General features: G+C 37.6%; 1 protein-coding gene and 1 long non-coding RNA gene across 7 annotated transcripts in view; one reads left to right on the forward strand and one right to left on the reverse strand.

Annotated features, from left to right (window-relative positions):
• Positions 1-27367, forward strand: part of FXR1 (FMR1 autosomal homolog 1) — a 64812-nt gene that overhangs the window by 24845 nt on the left and 12600 nt on the right. For 3 of the 6 annotated variants that reach the window (XM_032174060.2, XM_032174059.2, XM_032174056.2), the window contains exons 4-13: positions 10697-10768; positions 11177-11325; positions 11547-11640; positions 12054-12170; positions 14120-14290; positions 16623-16701; positions 20613-20722; positions 24969-25055; positions 26385-26442; positions 26530-26592. In XM_032174060.2, coding sequence (XP_032029951.1) covers positions 10697-10768; positions 11177-11325; positions 11547-11640; positions 12054-12170; positions 14120-14290; positions 16623-16701; positions 20613-20722; positions 24969-25055; positions 26385-26442; positions 26530-26592 — 1000 coding nt within the window. Of the gene's footprint in view, positions 1-10696; positions 10769-11176; positions 11326-11546; positions 11641-12053; positions 12171-14119; positions 14291-16622; positions 16702-20612; positions 20723-24968; positions 25056-26384; positions 26593-27367 lie in introns of all 6 variants that reach the window. The other 3 variants (XM_032174058.2, XM_032174055.2, XM_058426118.1) reach the window with 1 other exon arrangement.
• Positions 262-26472, reverse strand: LOC116481275 (uncharacterized). Its single transcript, XR_004251458.2, has 3 exons — positions 26364-26472; positions 20373-20415; positions 262-339 (listed from the first exon to the last, which is right to left on the reverse strand). It is a non-coding gene; the product is annotated as an uncharacterized LOC116481275 (long non-coding RNA).

Here is a 27367-nt window from a genome sequence, read left to right on the forward strand (position 1 = left end):
AAGGGCTTGATTCGTTTTCATTTTTCAAAATTTATTTCTGGTACAGTGTTTTTTGGATTTTGAGTAAGCAAAAGTTAGGTCAAGCAAGGAATTATGTAGGTTTGGACATGTTCTAGAATTAGAAATGTGTGGCACTCAGTTTTGAGAGTAATGCTTCTTACACTTTTTTGTTGTTTAGACACTTAAAATTGGTAGCGTGAAGTCTCCGATTAAAGGGAAAACTGCTCTTGGTGGGGTGCTGAGGGTGTTGTTCCAGTGTACTTTTTCCATTCCTGTCCAGGAGGGTCCTGCCCTGTTCCTGAACAGTCTGTGGCTCACCCTTGTGGTCTGCCTCCGCTTCTGTGAAGAAGACATTGGTGTTAGAGAGTGAATGATTTAGAAATTGAATCTAGAGTTTTTTTTAAGTTTCACGTTGTGTTTTATGATTCAGCTCTGGTCAAATTTGCTCTCTAGAATTTTGTAAGTCATTATCTGAAATTAAGATGTGATTTTTTTTCACTTTTGAAAAATTTGAAAATTCATATAAGGAAAAAGTTTAAGCATAATCTTGCCACCCATAGGATTTGTTTTTTTGTCACCGTTTATTAAGGATTTATCCATATTACATAGAGTGTTTAGAAACTCGGAGTTAGTGCTTTCCCAGGTAACATTTCGAAAGCCTCCTCCCCTTCTTTAAAGTAATAAAGCTTAATGTAAAAAATTATATAAAGTACAAAGTGAACCTTCCATCTTAATGTAGGTGTACTTGTCCACCCACCCTATCTTAAATCTCATTTACCAGAGTTGATTCTCTTGTGAGTTTTTCATTTGCATGTATAAAGGACATATTTAAGTTGAAAAAAATTGGGATTAAGTTATATATTTGTGACTTTTGTATTCACTTAATTAGGACAGCAGACATTTTCGTGTCTTCTCATTTAAATTTACCTCATTTTTTGTAACCACCTCAGAATTATTTGGTGTGGATATATCAAATTAAAAGACATTGAAATTACTTTACATTACAAATTTTTTGCTGTTAGCAAAAGAAAACAATGCCAGAGTTAAAGTTAATATTCTTATGCAAGTCTGGTAATATAATTCCTAAGAGGTTAACATTTTTAAAAGTATTAAAATGTACCATTTCATCCTCCAAAAATGTCTTCGGAATAACCACTTCATACTTTTATTAACACTGGAGGTATCTTTTTCATACATTAAGTGACTGTATTATATTGTTCGTATGTACAATTTTGTAAACTTGGTGGATGGAAGCTGATGTCTCATGAATTCTCATTTCCTTAATGAATAGTAATATGGGAACATCACTTAAATTAGTTGGTTGGCTCTTAACCCCTTGTTCTGTGAATTGTCTATTTTTTGTTTGTGTAGTTTTTGGTGTAGGAAGTCCTTGCATTTTATGGCTGAGTTTTATTTTTTTATTTTTATTTTTTATTTTTGAGATGGAGTTTTGCTCTTGTTGCTCAGGCTGGAGTGCAATGGTGCGATCTCGGCTCACCACAACCTCTGCCTCCCGGGTTCAAGCGACTCTCCTGCCTCAGCCTCCCTAGTAGCTGGGATTACAGGCATGCGCCATCATGCCCGGCTGATTTTGTATTTTCAGTAGCGACGGGGTTTCTCCATATTGGTCAGGCTGGTCTCAAACTCCTGACCTCAGGTGATCAGCCTGCCTTGGCCTCCCAAAGTTCTGGGATTACAGGTGTGAGCCACTGTGCCCGGCCCTGAGTTTTTATCTTTTTGTGTTTTTTCTTAGGCAATTTTATTTTTTATTTTTTGAGATGGAGTCTCACTAAGTTGCTCAGGTTTGAGTACAGTGGCACAATCTCAGTTCACTGCAACCTCCACCTCCCAAGTTTAAGTGATTGTCGTGCCTTGGCCTCTGAGTAGCTGGAATTACAGGTGTGAGCCACCATGCTCGGCTAATTTTTTTATTTTTAGTAGAGATGGGGTTTTGTGATGTTGGCCAGGCTGGTCTCAAACTTCTGGCCTCAAGTGAACACCCGCCTTGGCCTCCGAAAGTGCTGAGATTATAGGCGTGAGACACTGCGCAGGCTTACTTTTACATTTTTAAATTATGTTTTTTACATCTGCTTCCCTGCACTATTTTTCCCTGATACCGGTGGGGGGTTGGGTGGTAATCCTTTTAGGTTGCTTCATATCTGATCGCCTTAGTTATGAAATGTAATTTTTTTGGTCAATAAACACTTTTTAAAAAAATTTTTCTGGGATTGTGCAAAATACCAGAGGTAAACTGACATTTTTCAATCATACTTACAGATGGTAAGGCTCGATTGTTTACTGGTTTATTATAAAGGATACAAGTCAGGAACTGCCAAATGAAAGAGATGCATGAGGCAAGGTCGGGGTGAGGGAAGGGGTTTGGAAAGTAGAGCTTCCATGACTTCTTTGAGCATGCCACATTTCCAGCCCATCAATAGATTCACCAGCCCGGAAGCTCTACCATCATGCTTTTTAAACAGATTATTTCAGAGTCACAAAACAGTTTGTGTCCTCTTCTTAACTGTGAATACTTTATTAGCTTGTCCAAGGTTAGTCTGGAGGTTGGGAAGCTGATAATGAGTTTCATTTTTTGTTTTTCCAAATGTATTCACAGGGTTTGGTCAGTTTTGTGCCAGACTCACAACATTCTTCTGCAGCTCTAGGAATCCTTCTTTGAAGGAAAGAAAAGGTGACTTTGCCCCTAGTAATAAATTTAGAACAAAAATGATCCAAGAGAGAGCTTTATTAAGATTGTAAGGTGATTTTTAAAGACTTGAGCCATAAGAAATTTCCATTCTTGTAGGTCAGAAATGGTTAAGTATTGACAGTTTCATATGGTTTACACTAACATTTTGTTACATTAAAAATATATTGGTTGCTTAAATACAGGGTTTGCCTTTCTAGCCCCTTAGGAAATTTACATGAAGTTATAGCACATAAAGTAATGTCATGGCCCAGCAGTGGACCCAAGAAGACATTATATGATTTATAGTAGAAACTTAATTTTGAAAAGGTCTAAAATGGAAATATTTATTTTTATACCTAATTAGTGGCTTTTTATTTGCCTTTTAAAAAGTGGTGGCATCTCTTTAAAAATCTTTATAACACTTAATAGTAAATATTTCATAAGTATTTGCTTAATGATTGATTTTTGCTGACTAAAGATTGCTAGAAAAATATGCTCAGCCTGTAAAGTTTGAAGGTAATGTGAAAATGAAGAGTTCTTTAGATTTCGTTTACACTGGGTATCTAGTGTTTTGGGCTCTTGGAAGGGCAGTAGAAATATCCCTCCTCCCTTATTTCACATGTAACATTTTTGCTTTTTATTTCAGATATCTGCCTTGCTCAGCAAGTAATATATAAGCAACACACATAGACATGTTACATAGTAAGCCTGACATCTAAGGTGATAACGTGTTGGTTTCTTTTTCTTTTTTTTGGAGATGGAGTTTCGGTCTTGTCCAGGCTGTAGTGCAATGGCACCATCTCGGCTGAATGCAACCTCCGCCTCCTGGGTTCAAGTGATTCTCCTGCCTCAGCCTCCCAAATATTGGAGATTACAGGCATGTGGCACCACACCCAGCTAATTTTGTATTTTTAGTAGAGACGGGTTTTCTCCATGTTGGTCAGGCTGGTCTCGAACTCCTGACCTCAGGTGATCCATCCGCCTCGGCCTCCCAAAGTGCCGGGATTACAGGCTTGAGCCACCACGCGCCGCCCTGATAATGTTTTTTATAAGGTTTCTTCCTTGCATTTAGCATATTTGAAATTTTAAAAACCTGTTTTTGAACTGTGAGGTTTTCTGGTTTAGTATTCATAGTTAAAATAGGAATTGGCAAGTTTTTGTTCTTGTGGCATATGCCTTTCCTTTTCTAGTCATATGGCGGATTGTCAGGCATTATGGTTATATATCTATATATTATATTAAAATGTTGGGATAGGCGCCTTGAGAGAAATTGGATTAAAAAAGAGAATAAAAATTATCTGAGGTAAGGCACTCCTTTCTTTTACAACTTTTTAGATTTTTTTTTTTTTCCAAATTTTATTTTTTTGAGACAGGGCCTTAACTCTGTCACCCAGGCTGGACTACAGTGGTGCCATCATGGCTCACTTACAGCCTTGACCTCCCTGGCTCAAGGGATCTTCCCTGCCTCAGCTTCTTGAGTAGCTGGGATCATAGGCATGTGCTACCATGCTGGGCTAATTTTTGTATTTTTTGTAGAGATGAGGTTTTGCCATGGTGCCCTAGCGAGTCTTGAAGTCCTGGGCTCAAGCAGTCGCCCACCTCAGCCTCCCAAAGTGGTGTGTGCTACCATGCCCAGCCTAATTCAGTATTTTATTTATATAAAAGATATACATGGATTATTTAGTCTACTTTTTAAAAAGTTTTAAGTTTGATTCTTTTAGCCAGTCTGAAGTTTTCAGCTGTCTGTATTTAGATGTGGTTTTTCTCATCATACCAAGATACCAAGACCATTGTCAGTCTTACTGCTTGGGAAATGCTCACACATAAAGGAGAGACGAACATATTTGTTACTTGTTTTTGTCTTGCAGAGTGGCCAGTTTCTAGGACTTGATATAGTAAAGAAAGTTGGTAGGAAACTGATTTGTTAAAGTATCAGCTTTAAAGGTGAATGAGATAATACTATTATTTAGGTAGAGAAATCATACATGTTCATTCCAGATGTTAAACTTTTCTAATGAGCATTTTCTTCTTAAAATGTAATAATACAAAATGGCAGATACATAATAGCAGTACTCAATAAATGTATTTCACATGTTGAAAATGGATTATGATTATTTAGTTTAATAGTAAATAATACTAGGAAAATTTCTTTGGAAAAATGGAAATATAGTTAATTTATTGAAGACTGGTAAAAATTCTCTGTCTTTGATACTTATTCTTAATTTGGCTACTTGAAAGGCATAGGTTGGACTGGGCATGGTGCTCACGCCTGTAATCCCAGCACTTTGGGAGGCCGAGGCGGGCGGATCGTGAGGTCAGGAGATGGAGACCATCCTGGCTAACATGGTGAAACGCCGTCTCTACTAAAAATACAAAAAATTAGCCAGGCGTGGTAGCAGGCACCTGTAGTCCCAGCTACTTGGGAGGCTGAGGCAGGAGAATGGCATGAAACCGGGAGGTGGAGCTTGCAGTGAGCTGAGATTGCGCCACTGCACTCCAGCCTTGGCAACAGAGCGAGACTCCATCTCAAAAAAAAGAAAAAGGCATAGGTTGAACATTATGAACTTCAATGAAAAATTGATGACTTTAGGATCCAGATTGGAATTACATTTAAATCACTCACATTTGTTTGCTTGAGTTTAGAGAGTTTTTTTTTTTTTTTTTTTTTTTTTTTAAACAGAGTTTGACTTGGGATCATTTGGTGGAAAGAATCCTGAAATAGGCTTTTGGAATTTGATTCTTCCTATTTATTTCATCCTGTACTCCATAAAACGATAGTGATTAAAATGAGTGCTGTTGTGTTTTTAGGCTTCTCATCATGGTTACTCCACAGTCTCCTGGATTTTAATATGTTAGAGCAGTGTGTGGGCCATTTGAGAGTGTGAATTGTTCCTGTGAAATAGTTGCAGAGTTAAGTAAAATCTGAAGAAAAGGAATTTCTGTGGGGCACTGTTATTCAATGACATATTTGTAAATCAATTCAGTAATTAACATGTAGGATATAGTACACTAGAGCACAGTTTTAATGCTGGCTTATTAAAGTGGTATTTTATTGTGTGAGATATACTCTTCATTTTTTATAGGATATGATTTGATCCATAGCACTATAAGTGGGGTTTTTTTTTTTTTTCTTCCTTCTTCCTGAGATGGAGTCTTGCTCTGTCGACCAGGCTAGAGTGCAGTGGCGTGATCTCGGCTCACTGCAACCTCTGCCTCCTATGTTAAAGTGATTCTCTTGCCTCAGCCTCCTGAGTAGCTGGGATTACAAGCACTCGCCACCATGCCCGGCTAATTTTCGTATTTTTAGTAGAGACGGGGTTTCACCATATTGGTCAGGCTGGTCTCGAACTCGTGACCTCAGGTGATCCACCTGCCTTGGCCCCCCAAAGTGCTGGGATTACAGGTGTGAGCCACTGTGCTCACCTTTTTTTTTTGTTTTTGTTTTTTTTTTTTTTTTTTTTTTTTTTTTTAAGAAGGAGTCTTGCTCTATCACCCAGGCTGGAGGGCAGTGGTGCGATCTTGGCTCACCTCCCAGGTTCAGGCGATTCTCCTGCCTCAATCTCCCAAGTAGCTGGGATTACGGACACCCGCCCACCACCATGCCCAGCTAATTTTTGTACTTTTAGTAGAGACGGGGTTTTGCCATGTTTGCCAGGTTGGTCTCAAACTCCTGACCTCAGGTGATCCATCCGCCTCAGCCTCCCAGAGTGCCGGGATTACAGGTGTGGGCTGTGCGGCCAAATTTGTAGTGTTTTGATTCAGGCTTAGGAATTTAGGTTTAGTCACTTTATGAGAGTAACTTGGTCTTTCAGGGGTGAAGTTATTAAGCTTACAGAAGTGGATATTAAGTTTAAAATTGAGTTCAGCATTTCATTGTTCAGTGAGAAAAGCCTCCAGGCAGTTGAGAATGGTTTATTTAGAAAGCCAGATTCATGAATGGTTATGCTTTGGTGAAAATAGAATAAGGGGGTTAGGTAGTTTTAAGACATAACATTTTCAGCAAATGAGGCTTGATTTACCCACAGATTAACAAGAGATATTTGAGCTACCTCTCTGAGATAGTTACTTGAATGGGCACCTTCTTTTGGTTGTCAGGATATTCTTTTTTTTTTTTTTTTGAGACGGAGTTTCGCTCGTTGCCCAGGCTGGAGTGCAATGGCGCGATCTCAGCTCACCGCAGCCTCTGCCTCCCAGGTTCAAGCAATTCTCCTACCTCAGCCTCCCGAGTAGCTGGGATTACAGGCACGTGCCACTACACCTGGCTAATTTTGTATTTTTAGTAGAGACAGGGTTTCTCCATGTTGAGGCTGGTCTCGAACTCCTGACCTCAGGTGATCCACACACTTCGGCCTCCCAAAGTGCTGGGATTACAGACGTGAGCCACCGCGCCCAGCCTAGAATATTCTTTTTGTAACCCTCAGTATACTTGGGAAAACAGTCATCACTGATCATTTACCAAATAATTTTGTAGCAGAAAGAATGAAAGGGTAGTAAGGTCATTATTAGACTTTTTTTTTTTTTTTTTTTGAGACAGGGTCTTGCTCTGTCACCCAGTTTAGAGTATAGTGGCATGATCATGGCTCACTGCAGCCTTGACCTCCCAGTCTCAAGTGATCCTCCGTCCTCAGCCTCCCAAGTGGCTGGGACTAGAGGCATGCACCAACCACACCTGGCTAATTAAAAAAAAAAATTTTTTTATAGAGATGGGATCTTCCTGTGTTGTCCAGGTTGGTCTCAAACTCCTGGGCTCAAGTAGTCCTCCTGCCTCAGCCTCCAAAAGTGCTGGGATTACAGGCATGAGCCACTGTGCCTGGCCATTATTAGACTTTTTTAAAGGCCATTATTGACTCCATGCTGGAGTATAGTGAAGCAAACACAACTCAACTGCAGCCTTGACCTCCTGGGCTCAAGAGATCCTTCCACCCCACCCCAGGCCCCCAAGTAGCTGAGATTACAGGCACATGCCACCATGCCTGGCTAACTTGTGTATTTTGCATAGTGATGGTGTTTGACCATGTTGTCCAGGCTGGTCTCGAACTCTGGAGCCAAAGTGATCTGCCCACCTCAGCCTCCCAGAGTACTGGGATTATGGGCGTGAGCCCCACCACACATGGCCTTATTAGACATTTTAGTAAGAGTTTAAACGTAGCAAATCCAACTTTTTCATATTTTCCAGGTTTTGGTTATATATGTATCTACAATGAATGCAGTTCTCTAAATGTAACTAACTGCTCACTGTTACACATGAACCTAGAACATAACAATCTTAAGACATATTGATAGCAGATTCAAAATACATCTCTAATAAATTCTAGCTTATTCTGGTTATTCTTACAGTTGGATCATCAGAATGCAGTCCTTGAATACTTTGGAACTTTTAGTGGCATCTCATTCTGTTGAAGAAGGGATAGCCATCTCTGTGCTGTAATTTTAGCATATTTAGTCAGTTGGATTGACTATTGAATATTTTTGCATTTCATTATCTTTCTTTTTCTAGTTACCTTTGTATACACATCTGCTTTTGATATTTCCACTTACAAAGTACATTTTGGCACACAAACATTTCTTAAAGTTTTATGTTCAATTTTTATTTTACTTTTTCTTTTTTCCCCCGGACAAGGTCTCGTTCTGTCACCCAGGCTTGAGTGTAGTGGCACAGTCTTGGCTCACTGCAGTCTCAACTTCCCAGGCTCCAGCAATCCTCCCACCTTAGCCTTCCATGTAGGTGGGACCACAGGTGCACGCTATGACACCTGGCTAATTTCTTTTGTATCTTTGGTAGAGATGGGGTTTCATCATGTTGTCCAGGGTGGTCTTGAACTCCTGAGCTCTCAAGCAGTCCATCTGCTTTGGCTCCCCAAAGTTTTGGGATTATAGGTGTAAGCCACCGCGCCTGACCACAAACATCTTAAAAGATGGAAGAATACTGTCATATACCCTTTTAGCAAACCAGGATGATCTGGGTTCTTGTTGGAGGATTTTGCATGATGGAGTCTCAGTTGAGTCATTAACTGGATGAGAATACACATCATTTTTCCCTCTTCTCCTTAGAAATACATTGTTTGAGAACATTCATCTAAGATGTCACCATCTGAAGACTTGATAGTCTGAGATTTTGCTTTGTAAGATAGTTTCACGTGTATCAGTAGAATCTAGTATGCTGCTATCTCTTTGCATCTGTTGTCTGATACCTCTAATAATTAGAAAGGCCTTCCTCTGTAAATTTTTCTTCTCTTCGCAATTATGAGTGAAAAATAAATTCATAATTATCAACTGGTCAACGGTAGCTAAAAGCAGACTACAAGGATGGTGTCTTTGGTCTTTCTGAACTGTTTTGAAAGAGATGTGATACCTCAGGCTATGCAGTAAGGAAACTGTATGAACATTAACAGTTTATTTCACTTTTGTATCCTCTAGGTGATGCCATCATTCCTCTGTTCCATTTTAGTCTTTATTTAAAGCATAGCTGAGAATAACTGATGAATGTTGATGAAATTGTAAAGTGTTTCAAGATATAGGAAAAATAAGATAACTAGATTCTACTTTACATTTATAAAAGGGCCAAGTGGATACATATAATAATTACAGAATAAGGGTGAGTTCTGTTCTAGTCTTAGAAAAGTAAACTTTCTTGTTTTTTGGAATATGTCTAAGGAAGAATGTAAGTCATGAGATATCCCTTTGAATAGTTAGATCTGTTTATAAAAGAAATGGAAAAGCTAAAATTGAGTTTAACGGACCCTGATTGGTATATTGGACTTCCTGCTTTTTCTCATAGCTTTTTTCTAATCATGGTGTACAATAAAGTTCATTAGTAGGTTTTGGTTTATTCATTTCCAGTTCCAGTATTCCTACCACTTCCAAGATTACTCTCAAATCATCCTGATAGAAGCTTCAGGCTTTCTAAAAGTCTTTGTTTTTAGTTGTCTGTGTTTATCTCCCAGATGGCTGTTTACATCCACTGATAGGTTTCGCTGATCATCTCTGCAAGGACAGTCAATCTTGGTTTTTATTGGTTCTTAGTTTCTTCTCAGCCCTCCTTTTCTACCTTTCTCTATATTGAAAATATAATACGTTAAGCTCTGCTGTGTCATAAGAAATAACTCTAATCCCAAGTGAAAGCTTCTGTGACCTATTAACGTTAATAAAACTGATATTTATGGATATAAAGAATATGACTTGTTTTTTTGTGGATAGTTTTTGTTTTGTTTTTGAGATGGAGTTTTGCTCTAGTTGCCTAGGCTGGAGTGCAATGGTGTGATCTCTGCTCACTGCATCCTCTGCCCCCTGGACGTGATTCTCCTGCCTCAGCCACCCGAGTAGATGAGATTACAGGCACCTGCCACCATGCCCGGCTAATTTTTGTATTTTAGTAGAGACAGGGTTTTCCATGTTGGTCAGCCTTGTCTCGAACTCCTGACCTCAGGTTATCCACCCATCTTGGCCTCCCAAAGTGTTGGGATTACAGGTGTGAGCCACTGTGTCCGGCCTGGATAGGAATTTTGTAAGATACTTAACGTATTCTGCTAGATGGACTGAATGTAATTTTTTTGTTCAGTTAAACAATTTTAGTACATTTGATTTAGGTTCTTTAGCAAGGGATCTAAATGTCATATCTTCAATGGAATTTAAAAATTAGGTTAATCATTTTTTGAGAGCAATTTTTAATATTAACAATGTTGACAGAAACAGGAAGACCTGTGTTTTACATTATTTAAAACTCCTTTGTAAGAGCATTTCTGTAAAATAATACTTACATTTAGTAAACCTCATGAATATGGAATTAATTTCCAAGAAGCTAAATTGCTCAAAAAAGTGTAGTTTTATTTTTAAGTAGTAAATTTAAGTGTACATATCACTTTCCTTAAATTGCATTTAATATACCAATTTAAATAAAATAGTATTTTTGATTCTTAAGTTTAATGGGATTGGGTATTAATAAAAAGTCATTATTTACAGCATTGAAATCTTTTGGGATGAATGGATATAGGCATTTTTTTTTCTTCTCAGGTATATTCAAGAGCAAATGACCAAGAGCCATGTGGGTGGTGGTTGGCTAAAGTTCGGATGATGAAAGGAGAAGTAAGTACTCTTCACACTTGCTTTGTGACTAGTTTCTAAGGAAGTACCTCAGTGCTTGGTTTTTGTAAATCTTATTTCAACTGTTAGTTTTATTTCTAAAGTCTACCTGAGAAATAGTTGATCAGACATTTCCATTAGCATTAATTTCTGTTTGTGTTCTGTATTGGCAAACACCAAAGCTGCTCTCCAGAGGTACACCTCAAGCATGTAAGGACTACCAAGGTTCATGCTTGTAAGAACCTGTAATCTAGTTTAGGCAAATCAGATTGATGTGGCTAAGCTGTGCTTAGTATTTTATGCCACATGGAGGGGAGGGTCCATTGGTTAAGCTGAGCAAGGTAATTAGAACTTTTAAACTTCATTATTTTTGTTCAGATGGGATTTTTAAAGTATTTTGATGTCTTTTAGTTTTATGTCATTGAATATGCTGCTTGTGACGCTACTTACAATGAAATAGTCACATTTGAACGACTTCGGCCTGTCAATCAGAATAAAACTGTCAAAAAAAATACCTTCTTTAAATGCACAGTGGATGTTCCTGAGGATTTGAGAGAGGCGTGAGTAATTTTATTTACTATTGAATTGTTTTGTGAATTAAGAAGATTTTTCAGTCCTACAAAACATTTTCCCTAATGCCCAAACCTGCTGACGGAAAATCATCTTAATGAACAAAGGTTTTAGTGGGGGATGTCAAAATGAAACACTGACTTTGTATTATGACTCTCCTCTGACTTTAATCTGTTATTGAGTTCTTACACATAAATTAATTTCTCTCTAGGTGTGCTAATGAAAATGCACATAAAGATTTTAAGAAAGCAGTAGGAGCATGCAGAATTTTTTACCATCCAGAAACAACACAGCTAATGATACTGGTAAGATAATACCATATTATAAGGTAGCTTATTAATGGGTATTGCACAGATTTTATAATTACATATTTCAAAGGAGAAAAGCTAAGGTCAACTTAGTGTATAGTGAATTTATTAATACAGTGTGGGAGAAAAATTTGCAGCTATAAAATGTTAATTACTTTACATTCTTAACATCATAAAATTCTTAATGTGTGAGATTCTGGATTTTCCCCCAATCAAACATATTCTGAATAGCAGATCTAAATAATACAGGAATTCAGAAAGGAAAGTGTGATTACTCAGAGTAGTGAGTGTTAGGTGAAAGAAGTGTAGTAGATGAGAAGCAAGGAAGGGTTTGCATAGAAGATGGGATGGTGTTTGTGCTATTTGGAAGAATGATTAAAGTTTTGAGTAATTAGCTTGTTTGTTTATAGTCTGCCAGTGAAGCAACTGTGAAGAGAGTAAACATCTTAAGTGACATGCATTTGCGAAGTATTCGTACGAAGTTGATGCTTATGTCCAGAAATGAAGAGGCCACTAAGCATTTAGAAGTAAGTGGGTTTACTTACAAAAGAGTTTTCTGTGTCCCATTTAGTTTTTGTTTGCTTTTTGGAGACAGATTCTGGCTCTGTTGCCCAGGCTAGAGTGCAGTGGCACGATCTTGGCTTACTGCAACCTCCGCCTCCTGGATTCAAGCGGTTCTCCTGCCTCAGCCTCCATGTAGCTGGGATTGCAGGTGTGCCCCACCAAGCCCAGCTAATTTTTGTATTTTAGTAGAGATGGGGTTTTGCCATGTTGGCCAGGCTGGTCTTGAGCTCCTGGCCTCAAGTGATCGCCCGCCTCAGCCTCTCAAAGTGCTGGGGTTACAGGCATGAGCCACCGAACCTGGCCCCCATTTAGTTTCATATTTTTCAAGTTCCTTGCTTCAAACGAAGCCTAGGACCTCTGTTTCGTGATTATTTGGAGTTGTCGTGTCTGTAGAAGAATTGCTTTTCCATTTTATCAAACATAGCCTTTCCTTTGCTAAATGCCTGTTGACTTGTTGGTAGGACTTAGATGACAGGTGCCAAAGAGCTAAGAAACTAGGAATACTCAGTAGACTGTATTGCTAGTTCTTTACTTTGTATTTAACCTTTTTATTTTTTTAACTGCCTCGTCGTCTGTCAGACATGATACCTTTCATCAGTAACTAGTTCACTGTAACAACTCTTGTGTGAGAGGAGAGGAGGACTAGGAGTGAGGCATCATGTGGCATGTAGTATTAAAATATTAAGCTAATCATTATATCTCTGTCTTATCCTAAGGTACTCTGTTTTGTCCTGTTCTTCCCTGCTACGCTATTAGGATACTTGTTCTTCCCACTCACTCACACTTTCTAGATCTAGATGAACACATGTGCATGCACACACTGTGGTGTCTTAGAGAAATTAAGATATGTTTATTATCCTTAGGACAAATTTGGAAATGTTCTCATTAATTTAAAAGTTCCGAACAAGGGATATGTGAACAGATCTGCCTGTATCTGGAAAAGTGTTTTAGACTAATAAAATAGACGAATAAAACAGTTTCTTTTCCCCATTCATTTTATGACATTAGATGAGTTTCCTTTGTTTCTTAAGAGACTGAGTTTTGGCCTTTTTTAAAAAATTTATGTGGGTTTTTGGTGATTTTTTTCTTCTCGGGTTTTTCTTTACACTGTGGTAAAGTACATATAAAACTTAGCATCTTAACCATTTTTAAGTGTACACTTAGTATTAAGTGTGTTTACATTATTGATCAATCTTCAGGACTTCTCATCTTGTAAAACTGCAAATCTATACCCTTTAGACAGCTGCTCATTTTCTGCTTTCCCCAGCCCCTGGCAACCATCATTCTATTTTCTGTTGCTATAAATTTGACTATTTTAGATACCTCATGTAAGTAAAATCATTTTAGTCTTTTTTGTGACTGGCATATTTTACTTAGCATCAAGTTTTATCTTTGTAGCATGTGTCAGAATTTCCTTTTTAAGGCAGAATGTATATACCACATTGTGTTCATTCATTCATTGGTCTGTGGATTTGGGTTGCTTTCACCTCTTGACTATCGTAAGTAATGCTATGAACATGGATGTGCAATAAAACATTTTGTGGCCACGTGTGGTAGCTCATACCTATAATCCCAGCACTTTGGGAGGCTGAAGTGGGAGGATTGCTTTAGCCTGAGAGTTCGAGACCAGCCTGGGTAACATAGTGAGAGCTCTTCTCTACAAAAAATAAATTAAAAAAAAAAAAATTAGCTGGGCTCAGTGGTGCGTGCCTGTATTTCCAGCTATTCAGGAGGCTGAAGTGGGACGATTGCTTGAGCCCAGGAGATTGAGTTGGCAGTGAGCCATGATCACGCCACTGCACCCCCTAGCCTTGGTGACAGAGTGAGACCCTGTCTGGAAAAAAACCAAACCATACAAAAAAGCCATTTTGTATTTTGATCTTTGATAATACTAGTTTTCTTTTTTTATTAGTGCACAAAACAACTTGCAGCAGCTTTTCATGAGGAATTTGTTGTGAGAGAAGATTTAATGGGCCTGGCAATAGGAACACATGGTAGTAACATCCAGCAAGCTAGGAAGGTTCCTGGAGTTACCGCCATTGAGCTAGATGAAGATACTGGAACATTTAGAATCTACGGAGAGGTAAGTTCTCTTGGCCTTTGGTGTATTAACCATCTATTGTTTGATTATGTTTTTATCTGAAATTGCAGTTTCCAGTGAAACACTTTTGAGGTAGAATTTATTCAATTAGTATCAAAGTCAGCCTAGTAGTCATTACTTATGAAGCTGAATTGAAGTTAACTTTGTATTGAGGGGAGTGAAAGATTTACTAAGTAATTAAATATGTAGTTTTTTTATTGAGGTTTCATAACTGCTTCTGAGTTTGCTTCAGTTTTATACCCATAACAAATATCGAAGTATTTTTTTTTTTTTTTGAATGTTTACTGTGTGCCAGGCACTGGCAGGAGTAAATGGCATATATTAGAATAGCTTTTCTAGAACTTGAGTTTGTATAATACTTGGTCACTGGTTAATCATGATGTTTGCAGGGGTAGAAAATTAGTAAGTTATTTTTAAAATGTTACTCAGCCAGGTGCAGTGGCACACACCTGCAGTCCCAGCTACTTGGGAATCTGAGGCAGGAGGATTGCTTGAGCCCATGAGTTTGAATCTAGCCAGGGCAACATAGAGTTTAGGAAAATATATGTAAATTTATATATATACATATACATGCATCTTATCTATATTTTTATATATGTAAATTGAGACCATCCTTCAAATTTGAGTAACTGGATTTTTTTTTTTTTTTTTTAAAGAGACAAGGTTTTGCCATGTTGCATAGGCTTGTCTCGAACTCCTGAGCTCAAGCAATCCACCTGCCTCAGCCTCCCAAAGTGCTGGGACTATAGGCGTGAGCCACCATGCCTGGCCTGGAGTTTTTTTTGTATGACAGTTTTGTCTCTTGACTTTTCATACATAGCTCTTATGAACAGCTGCTTTCACATATTAAAGCTGACTAGAAGCTTCACTTTTAATTTCAAAACCTTTAAAAGTAGACAGTATAACATAGTAATTAAGACAGCCAGGCACGGTGGCTCACGTCTGTAACCCCAGCAGTTTTGGAGGCTGAAGCAGGAAGATCACTTGAGTCCAGGAATGAGAGGCTGCAGTGAGCTATGATCATGCCATTGTCCTCTCGCCTGAGCGACAGAGCAAGGTCCTGTCTTGTTGAGAAGGAGGAGGGGAAAAAAAAAAGATGGGCTTTGGAGTCATATTGCCTGGATTGGAATTCACTTTAAGTAGGCCGCTTTGAGTAGGCTTGGAGTTTGTTACTTCCTTGTATAAGTGTTCTCATTATAAAATAATAATAGTGCTTACCTTAATATAGTTCTTAAGGATTGGATGCATTGTAAAAAATGTTGATTGCATATGGTGTATCATGTAGTGTGCACAGAATAATTTGAGCTATGGTTTTAAAATTTAAAAAATTTTTTATTTGCTTTTTTTTTTTTTAAGAGACAGGGTCTATTCTGTTGCTCAGGCTGGAGTGCAGTGGTGTGATCATAGCTCACTGCAGCCTCCAACCCCTGGGCTCAAGCCATCCTCTGGCCTCAGCCTCTTGAATAGCTAGGACTACAGGCATGTGCTGCCATGCTGGGCTAATTTAAATATATATCTCTATATTTTGTAGAGATGGAGGTTTCCTGTGTTGCCCAGGCTAGTCTCAAACTCTTGGCCTTAAACGATCCTCCTGTATTGGCCTCCCACAGTGCGGGGATTACAGGCGTGAGCCCAGGCTAGTCTCAATCTCTTGGCCTTAAACGATCCTCCTATATTGGCCTCCCAGAGTGCGGGGATTACAGGCGTGAGCCCACCGCATCTGGCCTTATCTGTGGTTATTAAAGAACAAACGTTAAAAGTGAAAGTGAGAAGTATTGAGAAGTATTGAGAAGTAGAAAGTCCATGTAGAGACTCACTCCCAACCCTCTGGTCGTTTAAAATTGTACTCATTAGAAATTATGAATTTTGATAATCTTACCAGTAGGTACTTTTAAAAAATGCATCTCTGCAAAAATAGCTTTTTAAGTCATATACCTGATTTTGAGAATAAATAAATCAGACAATTTTAACAATTTGTATTGTTAACATTTAACATGAGAATTTCAACCAGGAGGTATAGACTAGTATATTTAGGATTGGGTTAAAGTTTTGGCTGTTCGGCAGCTTAAAGATTTTAGAGATGATATTTTATTTTTGGTTTTAATAGTACTGACTGATTTGGGGTTTTTAAAAATGATTTTTTCAAAGTACTTTGTGAATCACTTCACCTGAAATCTCTCCCCAGTGGAATGAGCATAATCTTAGTAGAACATAATCATTCAGAATTTTCTCTTTTCTCATCTTTTTGTTTCGGATTATGGGTTGCTCCAAGATTGAAACAGGATTTCATTTTTACTTTTCCCCTCATCTACAGAGTGCTGATGCTGTAAAAAAGGCTAGAGGTTTCTTGGAATTTGTGGAGGATTTTATTCAGGTTCCTAGGAATCTCGTTGGTAGGTACTTTTACTAAATGTTAAATAAGTTAATGAACATTATTTAGTTACATATAGCGACTTAATTGAAAACTAGTCTTGTAGTCTGATAACCTTATTCCAGTTATGTGTAGATTTATTTAGATAGCAATACTTCTTTTCTTTTTTTGGTGATAACATTTTGTGTAACTTGTTATTGTCATATGTTAAAAAGTAAAGATGTTTCTTCTGTACAGGATGACCCACTAATAAGGCCCAGGGTTTTTATAAGTTTGTCATTACAGTTTTTCATCAGTCTTTTCATCACTTGGGATCTTCCCTATTCTCACTCCTTTACTGTCTTTTTATCACTGATATTCATCAAAATTATCACAGTACTTTTTGAGAAGGTATTTGTGATATTTGTTTAGTGCAGAAGAAAAGTAACAGTGAACTAACAATAGGGTAATAAACTTCTACACAGTAGGCCCTGAATAGTAGGTTGTTGCAAGGCATAGAATAATAAGGTAAGAACTTGTGGGCAGGAGAGAAGGATGATAATATGAGGGGAGGTTTCACTGTTAATTATTTGACACCATTATTGAAACTGTTGTACCCATGGATTATAGTTAAGTGACAAGAATTTGCATTTGAAGCTATGGTTAAATGAGCATTATAGCTTGGAGTGAGTTAATTTATAGCTCTGTTATTAATATGCCCTACATCTGTGCTGTCTGTCTTTTTGCAGTTTGAGGCAATTGGGAAGGCTTTGGTTATGTGTTAAGTATACAGTGACTGTACTAAAAATTGACTTACCTAAACATTTAATATAAAAAGAAGCATCAAGATATAATGTAGTGTAGTTTACTAGGAGGGGGATGAGTTTTTGTTCCCTGTTATCTCTCATGAATTTTTTTTGATGCTAAGGAAATACTTTCAGCTTCTTGGGTTCCATTTATATAATGCAGCCTGTTCTGCCTTTAGGAAATGATGTTTAGCTATGGGCGTTCTATTTGTTAAATTGTGTAAAACAAACAACAGAAAAATAAAAAACACTTCCAAAAAGATTTTTTTTTTTTTGGCCATTAATAAGTAGTATATTCAGGAAAAGTAGTTTAAAACACAGGAATTTGTTTCTTGGAATTTAAGTGTTGGTATTTATGTAAAAATTAAATTTTTTTTTTTTTTTTGGAGATGGAGTCTTGCTTTGTCACCCAGGCTGGAGTGCACTTGCAGTGATGCAGTCTCGGCTCACTGCAACCTCTGCCTCCTGGGTTCAAGCGATTCTCCTGCCTCAGCCTCCCGAGTAGCTGGGACTACAGGTGCCAGCCACCACGCCTGGCTAATTTTTGTATTTTTAGTAGAGATGTGGTTTCACCATATTGGCCAGGCTGGTCTTGAACTCCTGCTCCTGATCTTGTGATCCATCCACCTCGGCCTCCCAAAGTGCTGGGATTACAGGCGTGACCCACTGTGCCTGGGTATAAAAAGCCTTTCAATTCTGCTCGAACATTTGGATAGGTATGACATTACTGCCAATTGTGTAAGCTCTACTTTATTAGTTCTTGGTATACCATTGTTCACTGTAGACTGAACTGCTAGAAAGATGAGATGTTAAAATTCAATATAAACTTGAAGAATTTTGTATAATTATACATAGGTAAGGTGCACAATGTTATCAAATGTTTATCAGTGTCAAATGAAATCACCTTTGATAAGCTGCTTTTGAAAATGATGCCCTTTTAAAGAAATTGTTAAATATTGACATCTGTCATTACTAACATTGTGGTAGCTGCTCTACAGATGTAATTTTAACTTAACTAAGGTTTCCTCACTTGTAAAAATGATTTGGCAGTGGGTTTGTGAAAGGGAGTCAGGTTTCTTTTCAATCCAAGTCTGTCAATTATAAAAGATAGCCTTGGTCTTAGAGAGTTGTGGGAGGTGTTGTAAGTAAAAGTTTCTGATATTTCAAAAATAAGAAAATTGGGTATATTTGTAGTTCTTTGTTCTCTTTATTCAGTGGAGTACCTGTTGTCTCTTTTCCTGTATCCTGTCTATGTTGGCTTTGGTGATGTGGATTGTGTGCTCTTTAGGAAATACACATTAGCAGTGACTTATTACACACTGGTGAAATACTCAGGAGTAGTACAAGAATTTCTATTGGTTGTCATGTGTAAAAATACAATGTTTCCCTCCATAATGTTTTATGGATAAAGCAGTCTTTTGAAAAATAGTACATTCTTAGTCCAAATGAAAGAAAAAGAGAACTCAGGATTAAAAGGGAATGAGAACACTTGGTGGGTAAGTTCCAGAGAGGATTTCCTTACACATTTGGGTTCTGAGAGTTCTAAGATGACCATTCCCATCCCTCCCAAATCAAAGGGAAAAATACCTGAATGTTGATTTGAAAATGGTTCAAAACCTTTTACCTCCAGAAGCCTTCCTTAATCACTTCTGTCTGTCCCTTCAGCATTTATATTCAATGCTCAATTTATACTACAGGTCTGCTTCAGTTTGTCAATATGGTCTGGATTTAAACTGTGGAAATGATCATTTAAAATATTGACGGTCTGGTGGGACTAAATAAAACTTGCAGGTAGGTTCCTGCCAAGGACCCCAGAAGGGTGATGGATGATCACTCAAAACTGGTATAGTTCACAAGAAGGAAGTGGCAAAGGTTCTGGGGGAGGAATATGGTATATCAACCTAACCTTTGTTTTTCGAAAGACATTTGCTTTTAGCAGGGTCAAGGATGGAGTTGCTGCTTGAGCTTCACTGTGTTAACAATGAAGGTTGCTTTTATGTGCTGCTGCTAGGGCTGCTCAGAGAAGATACACGTCATGTGAATTCCCTGCCCTATTTTTTTTTTTTTAACCTGTTCAATTGCTGCTGCTTTTAAATTTAGGGTTATTAATGGGGAAGGAGGCTTGAGAGTAGGAATACAAGAGAGAAAAACCCATTATAGTCCTTTTATTGTATTGACCAGTCTACTGTTGTCGTTCTTATTCATTCTTTAATGGAAACTGTTTGTTCAGGCATGCAACAGGAAAACCTTCCATTTTAACGCCTTCAACCAAGGTTTAAGTTTTTGTGAAAAGTGTATACTTAAATTAATTGAGGATGTGGACTTGATAACAAATATGCTGTTGCTGTTCACTGTCTAAGGGATACATCTGTTCCATATGGTGAAGGTTACTTGAATAGTACTTGTTAATAGGTACACAACTCAGTGTTGCTTTGTTATTTATGTAAGTATATGCTAATCTTTAGATAGTCCTTTAGGGAAAGAGAGCCTTTTGACCCCTTTATTTATTAATATACTGAATAACTGCTGTTTGACAGACTTATGAGTTAAGTGTAGAAAAGTTAAATACTTGAATTTTATGTAATTTTACAATATTTTATTTTTTATATAGCTGTGGAGTACTTGAAAAACTTCTTGGTGTAAAATATAATACATTTAAATATTCATCCTAAAGTTATCTTCAAGTCATGGAAATCTCTTGGACCCATAGAAACTTGCAAATAAAAGCGAGATTGATGAATTTGTTACTTATGTGAATTAATAAAGTGATAATGATTAATGTCAAATTAAAATAGTTTTCTCTTGGCCTTTGTGTATACATCCAAGGTTTTGAAATGGGTTGGATATTTTAAAAATATGAAAATGATATAAGCATATTTTAAAAGTCTAGATTTTGAGAATTTCTTACCTGTGAGCACTGTTGTCAGTCCCAGTTAGTAACCTTAGGCGTGCTGAAAGAGAAGTAAGTTTCAGACCAAGGGTAAAGTTTCTTGGTAGTCTGTAGGGCGAGTTAATTGAAAGTAAAAAGATGGGAGCTTCACTTGATGGTTATAATTTAGTAGCAAGTTACAAATAATTTGGGCTGACACTGAAAGAATAGCAGAATTGAATTTTAGCTTACCGTTATATTTGTTTTCTCTTACTAAAGGAAAAGTAATTGGAAAAAATGGCAAAGTTATTCAAGAAATAGTGGACAAATCTGGTGTGGTTCGAGTGAGAATTGAAGGGGACAATGAAAATAAATTACCCAGAGAAGACGTAAGTATTTAAAATGTAATCTGCCTCTTTAAAATGTCCTTTTTTTTGGCCAACTTAATAGTTGTAAACATTTTGTCTGTTTTGTCTGATACAGAGGGTTTTTCTTTCTTGTTTTTAAAATTATGTTTTTATAATATTATTTCATACACTTAAAAAACAAGTCATTTTCTACTGTGTGGGCCTTGTTCTTAGTTGTTTTGATAGTACTTCAGTAAAAAAAGCCGGTTCTTGATAATAAAGATTTCTATTTGATAATCTTAACAGTTATTTTTCATATGTAGAGTGTAAAGCTGTAGAACTTCATACTCCCAAAGGAATTTTTTGTTTTTCAATAGTTTTTGGGGTATAGGTGGTTTTTGGTTACATGGTTAAGGTTCTTCAGTGGTGATTTCTGAGATTTTAGTGCACCTGTCACCTGAGCAGTGTACACTGTATCCAATATGTAGTCTTTTATCTCTCACCCCCCTCCCAACCTTCCTCCCCGCTGAGTCCCCAGAGTCCATTATAGCATTCTTTTGCCTTTGCGTCCTCATAGCTAAGCTCCCACTTACAAGTGAGAACATATGATATTTGGTTTTCCATTCCTGAATTACTTCACTTAGAATAATGGCCTCCATCCAAGTTGCTGCAAAAGACATTATTTTGAAAAATATCAAAAAAAATGAAAAATTAGCTGGGCGTGATGGCGCACACCTGCAGTCCCAGCTACTCAGGAAGCTGAGGCAGGAGAATCACTTGAATGAGGGAGGCAGAGGTTGCAGTGAGCCGAGATCGTGCCACTGCACCCCACCCTGGTGACAGAGTAAGACTCTTATCTCCAAAAAAAAAAAAAACAAGCCAATACTTTCAGATTCTACAGCAATGTAAAAGTCTAAGGGGATTTCCTTTTTATGGCTGAGTAATATTCCATGGTATATATATACCATATTTTTTTTGTATCCACTCATTGGTTGATAGGCACTTAGGTTGGTTCCATATCTTTGCCATTGTGAACTGTGCTGACAGGAATTCTTGATTGTACTTTCCTTAACTATTTTATAGAATCTGAAAGTATTGACCATTTCTTAATTGAAATCCCCTTAGACTTTTACATTGCTGTAGAATCTGAAAGTATTGACTTGTTTTTTTTTTTTTGGAGATAGAGTCTTACTCTGTCACCAGGGTGGGGTGCAGTGGCACGATCTCGGCTCACTGCAACCTCTGCCTCCCTCATTCAAGTGATTCTCCTGCCTCAGCTTCCTGAGTAGCTGGGACTACAGGTGTGCGCCATCACGCCCAGCTAATTTTTCATTTTTAGTAGAGATGGGGTGTCACCATGTTGGCCAGGATGGTCTCGATCTCTTGACCTCATGATCCGCCTGCCTCCACCTCCCAAAGTGCTGGGATTACGGGCGTGAGCCACTGTGCCCGGCCTTGACCATTTCTTAATTGAAATTCCCTTACGCTTTTACGTTGCTGTGGAATCTGAAAGTATTGACCATTTCTTAATTGAAATCCCGTTACGTTGCTGTTAATTCGTTAATTCTGATCCTAGCTTTCTAAAATTTTTCGTCGTCTTTCTTCCCACATGTTGATGATGTTTTGTCTTCTTAGAATTCCTGTTTTTTGGTCGTATCATTAATGCTGTACAATGAGTTTTTTATGATAACGTTTAGTTTTTTTTTTTTTTTTTCCCTGAGATTTTGATCATCTTTAGAACAGAAACTTTATTCTTACACCTTCGCAGAAGATCCTGGCAGTTAACAAATAGATGTTATTTGGAATTAGGTAACTAGATGAAACTGGCTGGTTTGGTTGCTGATTTTATGACTTCAGCAAGTTATTTTGTTAACTGTAAAATTGGTATACTATTTCTTAGTTTTTAAATGAGCATTAAATCAAATACATGAAATGCATAATACAGACCTGAAAACAGGCTATGTGCTGAAGATTTTTTTAGGTCCTTGCCCTCCCACCCCCCTTTTTATTCACTTCGAATGCCCTTTTATCTGCTTGTGAACTCCTGAGGACAGTGTTAAGACTTCCTCACTCCCTAATCTTAGTTTCCCTTGTTTCATGCTTTCATAGTTGAAATGACTTCTTCAAAGCCACTTGCCCTGTTGCCTAAGTTTTAAATGAACCATATCTAAAAATCGTTACTCTTAAAAATTACTTTGAAAGGCCGGGCCTGGTGGATCACGCTTGTAATCCCAGCACTTTGGGAGGCCGAGGCGGGCGGATCACGAGGTCAGGAGATCGAGACCACGGTGAAGAGGCTGAGGCAGGAGGATGGCGTGAACCCGGGAGGCGGAGCTTGCAGTGAGCCAAGATTGCGCCACTGCACTCCAGCCTGGGTGACAGAGTGAGACTCCGTCTCAAAAAAAAAAAAAAAAAAAATTACTTTGAAAATAATTGAGTCATATATAGAACTAAAATGTCTTAAGCCACACTTAGTTTCATATTTAGAACCAAAAATCCCTAAGCCATTCTGTTTAACTGTTAGAAACTATTCTGTAAAATGAAGAAAATGAGAGACATGGAAACTGATTGGGGGAGTTAAGCTTTACTCTCATTTTTCTCAGCCATTAAGAAGCTGGAAGTATGTTTCTTTAAAGAAGAAAAATTCACAGTGTGCCATCTTATTTCTCTTTACTGCCACTTTTTTAAAACCTTCTTACTTAGAAGTTCAGCAAAGTAAACCAAGTCTGGCCTAATACTTTGATTTACTTGAATACCTCTACGTATCTTAATAATTCCTTTAATTTTACATTGTGTAAATATTTATGCTCTGGCGGTGATATTTCTTTTAGTGGTCAGGAATTACCTCTTGTAGTACACAGACACTCAAGATTTTGTTATCTGAGCACATACTGTAGGGATAACTGGGCTAATGTGCTTTATTATGCTTTAAAGCTATACCTACTAAGATGATATATCTAGTCTGTAAGTTTATAGCCAGTTTGAAGGAAAATTGTTTATTTTTGTTTTTGGAGACAGCCTTGCTCAAGATCTTGTCCAGGCTGGAGGGCAGCGGCACAGTCTTGGCTCACTGCAATCTCTGCCTCAGGCTCAAACTATCTTCCTACCTCAGCCTCCCAAGTAGCTGGGACTACAGGCATGTGCTATTCTGCCAGCTAATTTTTGTATATTTTGTAGAGACGGAGTTTATCCATGCTGCCCAGGCTGGTCTGGAACTCATGAACTCAAGTGATCCACCTGCCTCAGCCTCCCAAAGTGCTAGGATTACAGGTGTGAGTCACCATGACCTGCCAGAAAATCATTTTAACTTTAAAAGTTGATTGATATACTTGGAAAATTAAATTGATTATAAATCAGAAAACTTGATATAAACTTGATTTTTAAAAATTATTTTTAAAGTGTTTAGCACACAGAACACAATTTACAACAGTAAATTGGGGTGCAAATATGAAAAGTTATTGAAAATCTGAGTATTTCAACTTATATGGATTTTAGCATTTTTTCCCCCTTAAATCTTGAAGTTTAGTACATGTAAATTGCTGCGTGTTTCTGAAGAGTTTTCCTAATTATATATTGGGGCTGGGTACGGTGGCTCACGCCTGTAACCTCTTTGTGAAGTCAATAATCCCAGTGCTTTGGGAAGCCAAGGCAGGAGGATTGCTTGAGGCAAGGAGTTGGGCAACAGAGCAAGACCCTGTCTCTACAAAAAATAAAAAAAAGGCTGGGCGCGGTGGCTCTCGCTTGTAATCCCAGCACTTTGGGAGGCCAAGGCGGGCGGATCACGAGGTCAGGAGATTGAGACCACGGTGAAACCCCGTCTCTACTAAAAATACAAAAAAACTAGCCAGGCGTGGTGGCGGGCGCCTGTAGTCCCAGCTACTCGGAGAGGCTGAGGCAGGAGAATGGCGTGAACCCGGGAGGTGGAGCTTGCAGTGAGCCGAGATTGTGCCACTGCACTCCAGCCTGGGCGACAGAGCGAGACTCCGTCTCAAAAAAAAAAAAAATAATAATAATAATAAAAATAGCTGGTTGTGGTGACACGCATCTATAGTCCTAGCTACTCTGGAGGCTGAGACAGGAGAATCACTTAAGCCCAGCAGTTTGCTGCAGTGAGCTGTGATTGCACCACTGCACTGTAGCCTGGGCAACAGAGCAAGACATCATCTCAAAAAAAAAAAAAAAATGTGTGTGTGTGCCTGCCTGTCAATTTCATGTCACTTTTAGGCTAGAACTTTGTTAAAATATTAAACACTGAAGACCTTTTTTTTTTTTTTTTTTATATATACAGGGTATGGTTCCATTTGTATTTGTTGGCACTAAAGAAAGCATTGGAAATGTGCAAGTTCTTTTAGAGTATCATATTGCTTATCTAAAGGTTTGTATACGGTTCATACTATATTCTGATATTGCTGCATTTACTACATAAATGTTGTACATTTGCTACAAATTTAAAATGTCCTCACATTAAACATTTTATATTTGAAGTAAACTTCAAATCTTTAAATATTTTTGTTAATTCAGCTTCAGATTTGCCATTGTTCTACATGAGAATTTAAAGTCTTTTGTCATCTTAAAATGATTGACCTTATGTGCATAGTTTCTCTTTTCTCTGAGCTTTTATATTTCTTTCTTTCTTAAGAAATGATTACTTTCCCTTGTCTTCATGCAGTTTGACTCTCAGATCACTTATGTATCTGCATGTTCATACTGGAGCCATTTTATTTTTACTTTTGTACTTTACATACAAATAGGGTACAGAACCAGGAGTGACATTGGGCTTCCTTGGTAACTTTGGCATTATGCAAATCACCTGCGTTATCTCCATTGACATTACTTGATAATTTGTAACCATTGTTAACAAAATAGTCTATTTGGATTGATACATAAAGAGCAAGGGTTTTTAGAAAAATATGACCCATAAATTATTAAACATTTTAATTTTATTTTCTACTCTTTCCCTTTTATTCCTTCTGTGTTTCTTTTTAAAGTATAATAATATCCTCACCTGTTCTCTGCCTCTAGTATGTTTTCCTCCCAGTCTGTCGTATCATTGTTGCTGTTACTATTTCGAGATCACTCCGATAATGCCATTTCTTTTCTTTTGAAATTCATCTTTATATGAAAATTCACAATTAAAGCTGGCATTTTGAAGCCAGTGCTTTATCTTTCAGTACTCATCTTTTAACCAAGAGCTTTCTGTAGACATGTAACCTTTGCATCCTGTAATTACCTCAATTTCTGAATGACCAAGTCTAGCACTCCTTCTAGGTCACAACTCATGTTTCACTACTTTTATAGGAAAGTAGCTTGTTAATAGTACCTTTCATAGATGCTACCTGTATCTCATTTAGCAGTTGTAACTCCTTGAGGGCAAAATCTGGTAATATTGTATAATTGTTAGCTATTTAATAAATAACTTATTTTAAAGCTGTCTGTTAAACATCCCCTTGGTCGGGGAGAGTCCATGTCTTCTTTTATATTGTATGCCTGTAGCAGCATGTTTGGCACACTCTAGGCCATTCAGTAAATGTTGAACAGAAACAGCAAATGACCTCATCAATTCTGTTGACTAGGAACACAATGCTCTTTACCATCTAATTGCCTAACGTCACGGCTTTGGTAGGGAGTACAGCTCTAGCTTTAGGCTTTAGGAAGACAAAAAGTTATATATAAGAAGACTTACTCTTTTTTGTTTTGATTGTAGGAAGTAGAACAGCTAAGAATGGAACGCCTACAGATTGATGAACAGCTGCGACAGATTGGTATGGGTTTCAGACCTTCTTCCACCAGAGGGCCTGAAAAAGAGAAAGGATATGCCACTGATGAAAGTACCGTCTCTTCTGTACAAGGTTCTAGGTCTTATAGTGGAAGAGGCAGAGGTCGTCGGGGACCTAATTACACCTCCGGTTATGGTAAAAAAAAAATTTTTTTTTTTTGTAATAGTAATAATAGTAGTTATAGTTTAGGTGCTCTAACACATTTTCTTATAATTAGTTCATTACTCTATCTTGGCTTTGAGGGTAGAAGGTAGTTCTGAAGGTTTAGTACATGTCTCAATAGTAATGATAGTATACGTTAAAATGACAGTAAAATATATAAAATTTCCAAGCAGTTATGTAATGAAGCAAAGCATGTTTTTAAGTTGGTAGTTCATTGTCATGTTTATTGTATTTACAAAGAATACATATGTAACTTGTTTTTCACATACTTTGCTAGTACAGTTTTATACATTTCCCAGTAAATACCTAGTAATGGTGGTGGTGATACTTCTAGGAATCACCTTTTGTCTACCCTCTTTAAGTAAAAAATGAAAAGTATGCGAATCACTGCCAAGATTGCATATAGCAAGTCTTTTTACTAGCTTTAAAAAAATACTTTATTTACTCATTTGGCATATTTGAATATATTAACATCTCACATCTGGAATTATTTTGTCTAACAACATTTCACTAAAATGAAGGCTCTGAAATCCAGAATCTAATTTAACACTTTATAAATGAACATTTTCTAAAATGTATTTCACTATGAGGATTGGGTCTAACCCAGATAGGAAGGGGACAGTGGAGTGGTGATAGTCAACAATTCTCTAATCCTAAATTCTCCCTTATTCTTCTTCAGCTTTGGAGTTGTTCCATTTTTCTACATTTGGACTTGGATGTTAGCAGTGACCTGATTTTTTTCCTTCGC

The sequence above is a fragment of the Hylobates moloch genome, unplaced genomic scaffold, assembly GCF_009828535.3.
Source record: "Hylobates moloch isolate HMO894 unplaced genomic scaffold, HMol_V3 SCAFFOLD_13, whole genome shotgun sequence".
Lineage (NCBI taxonomy): Eukaryota > Metazoa > Chordata > Mammalia > Primates > Hylobatidae > Hylobates > Hylobates moloch.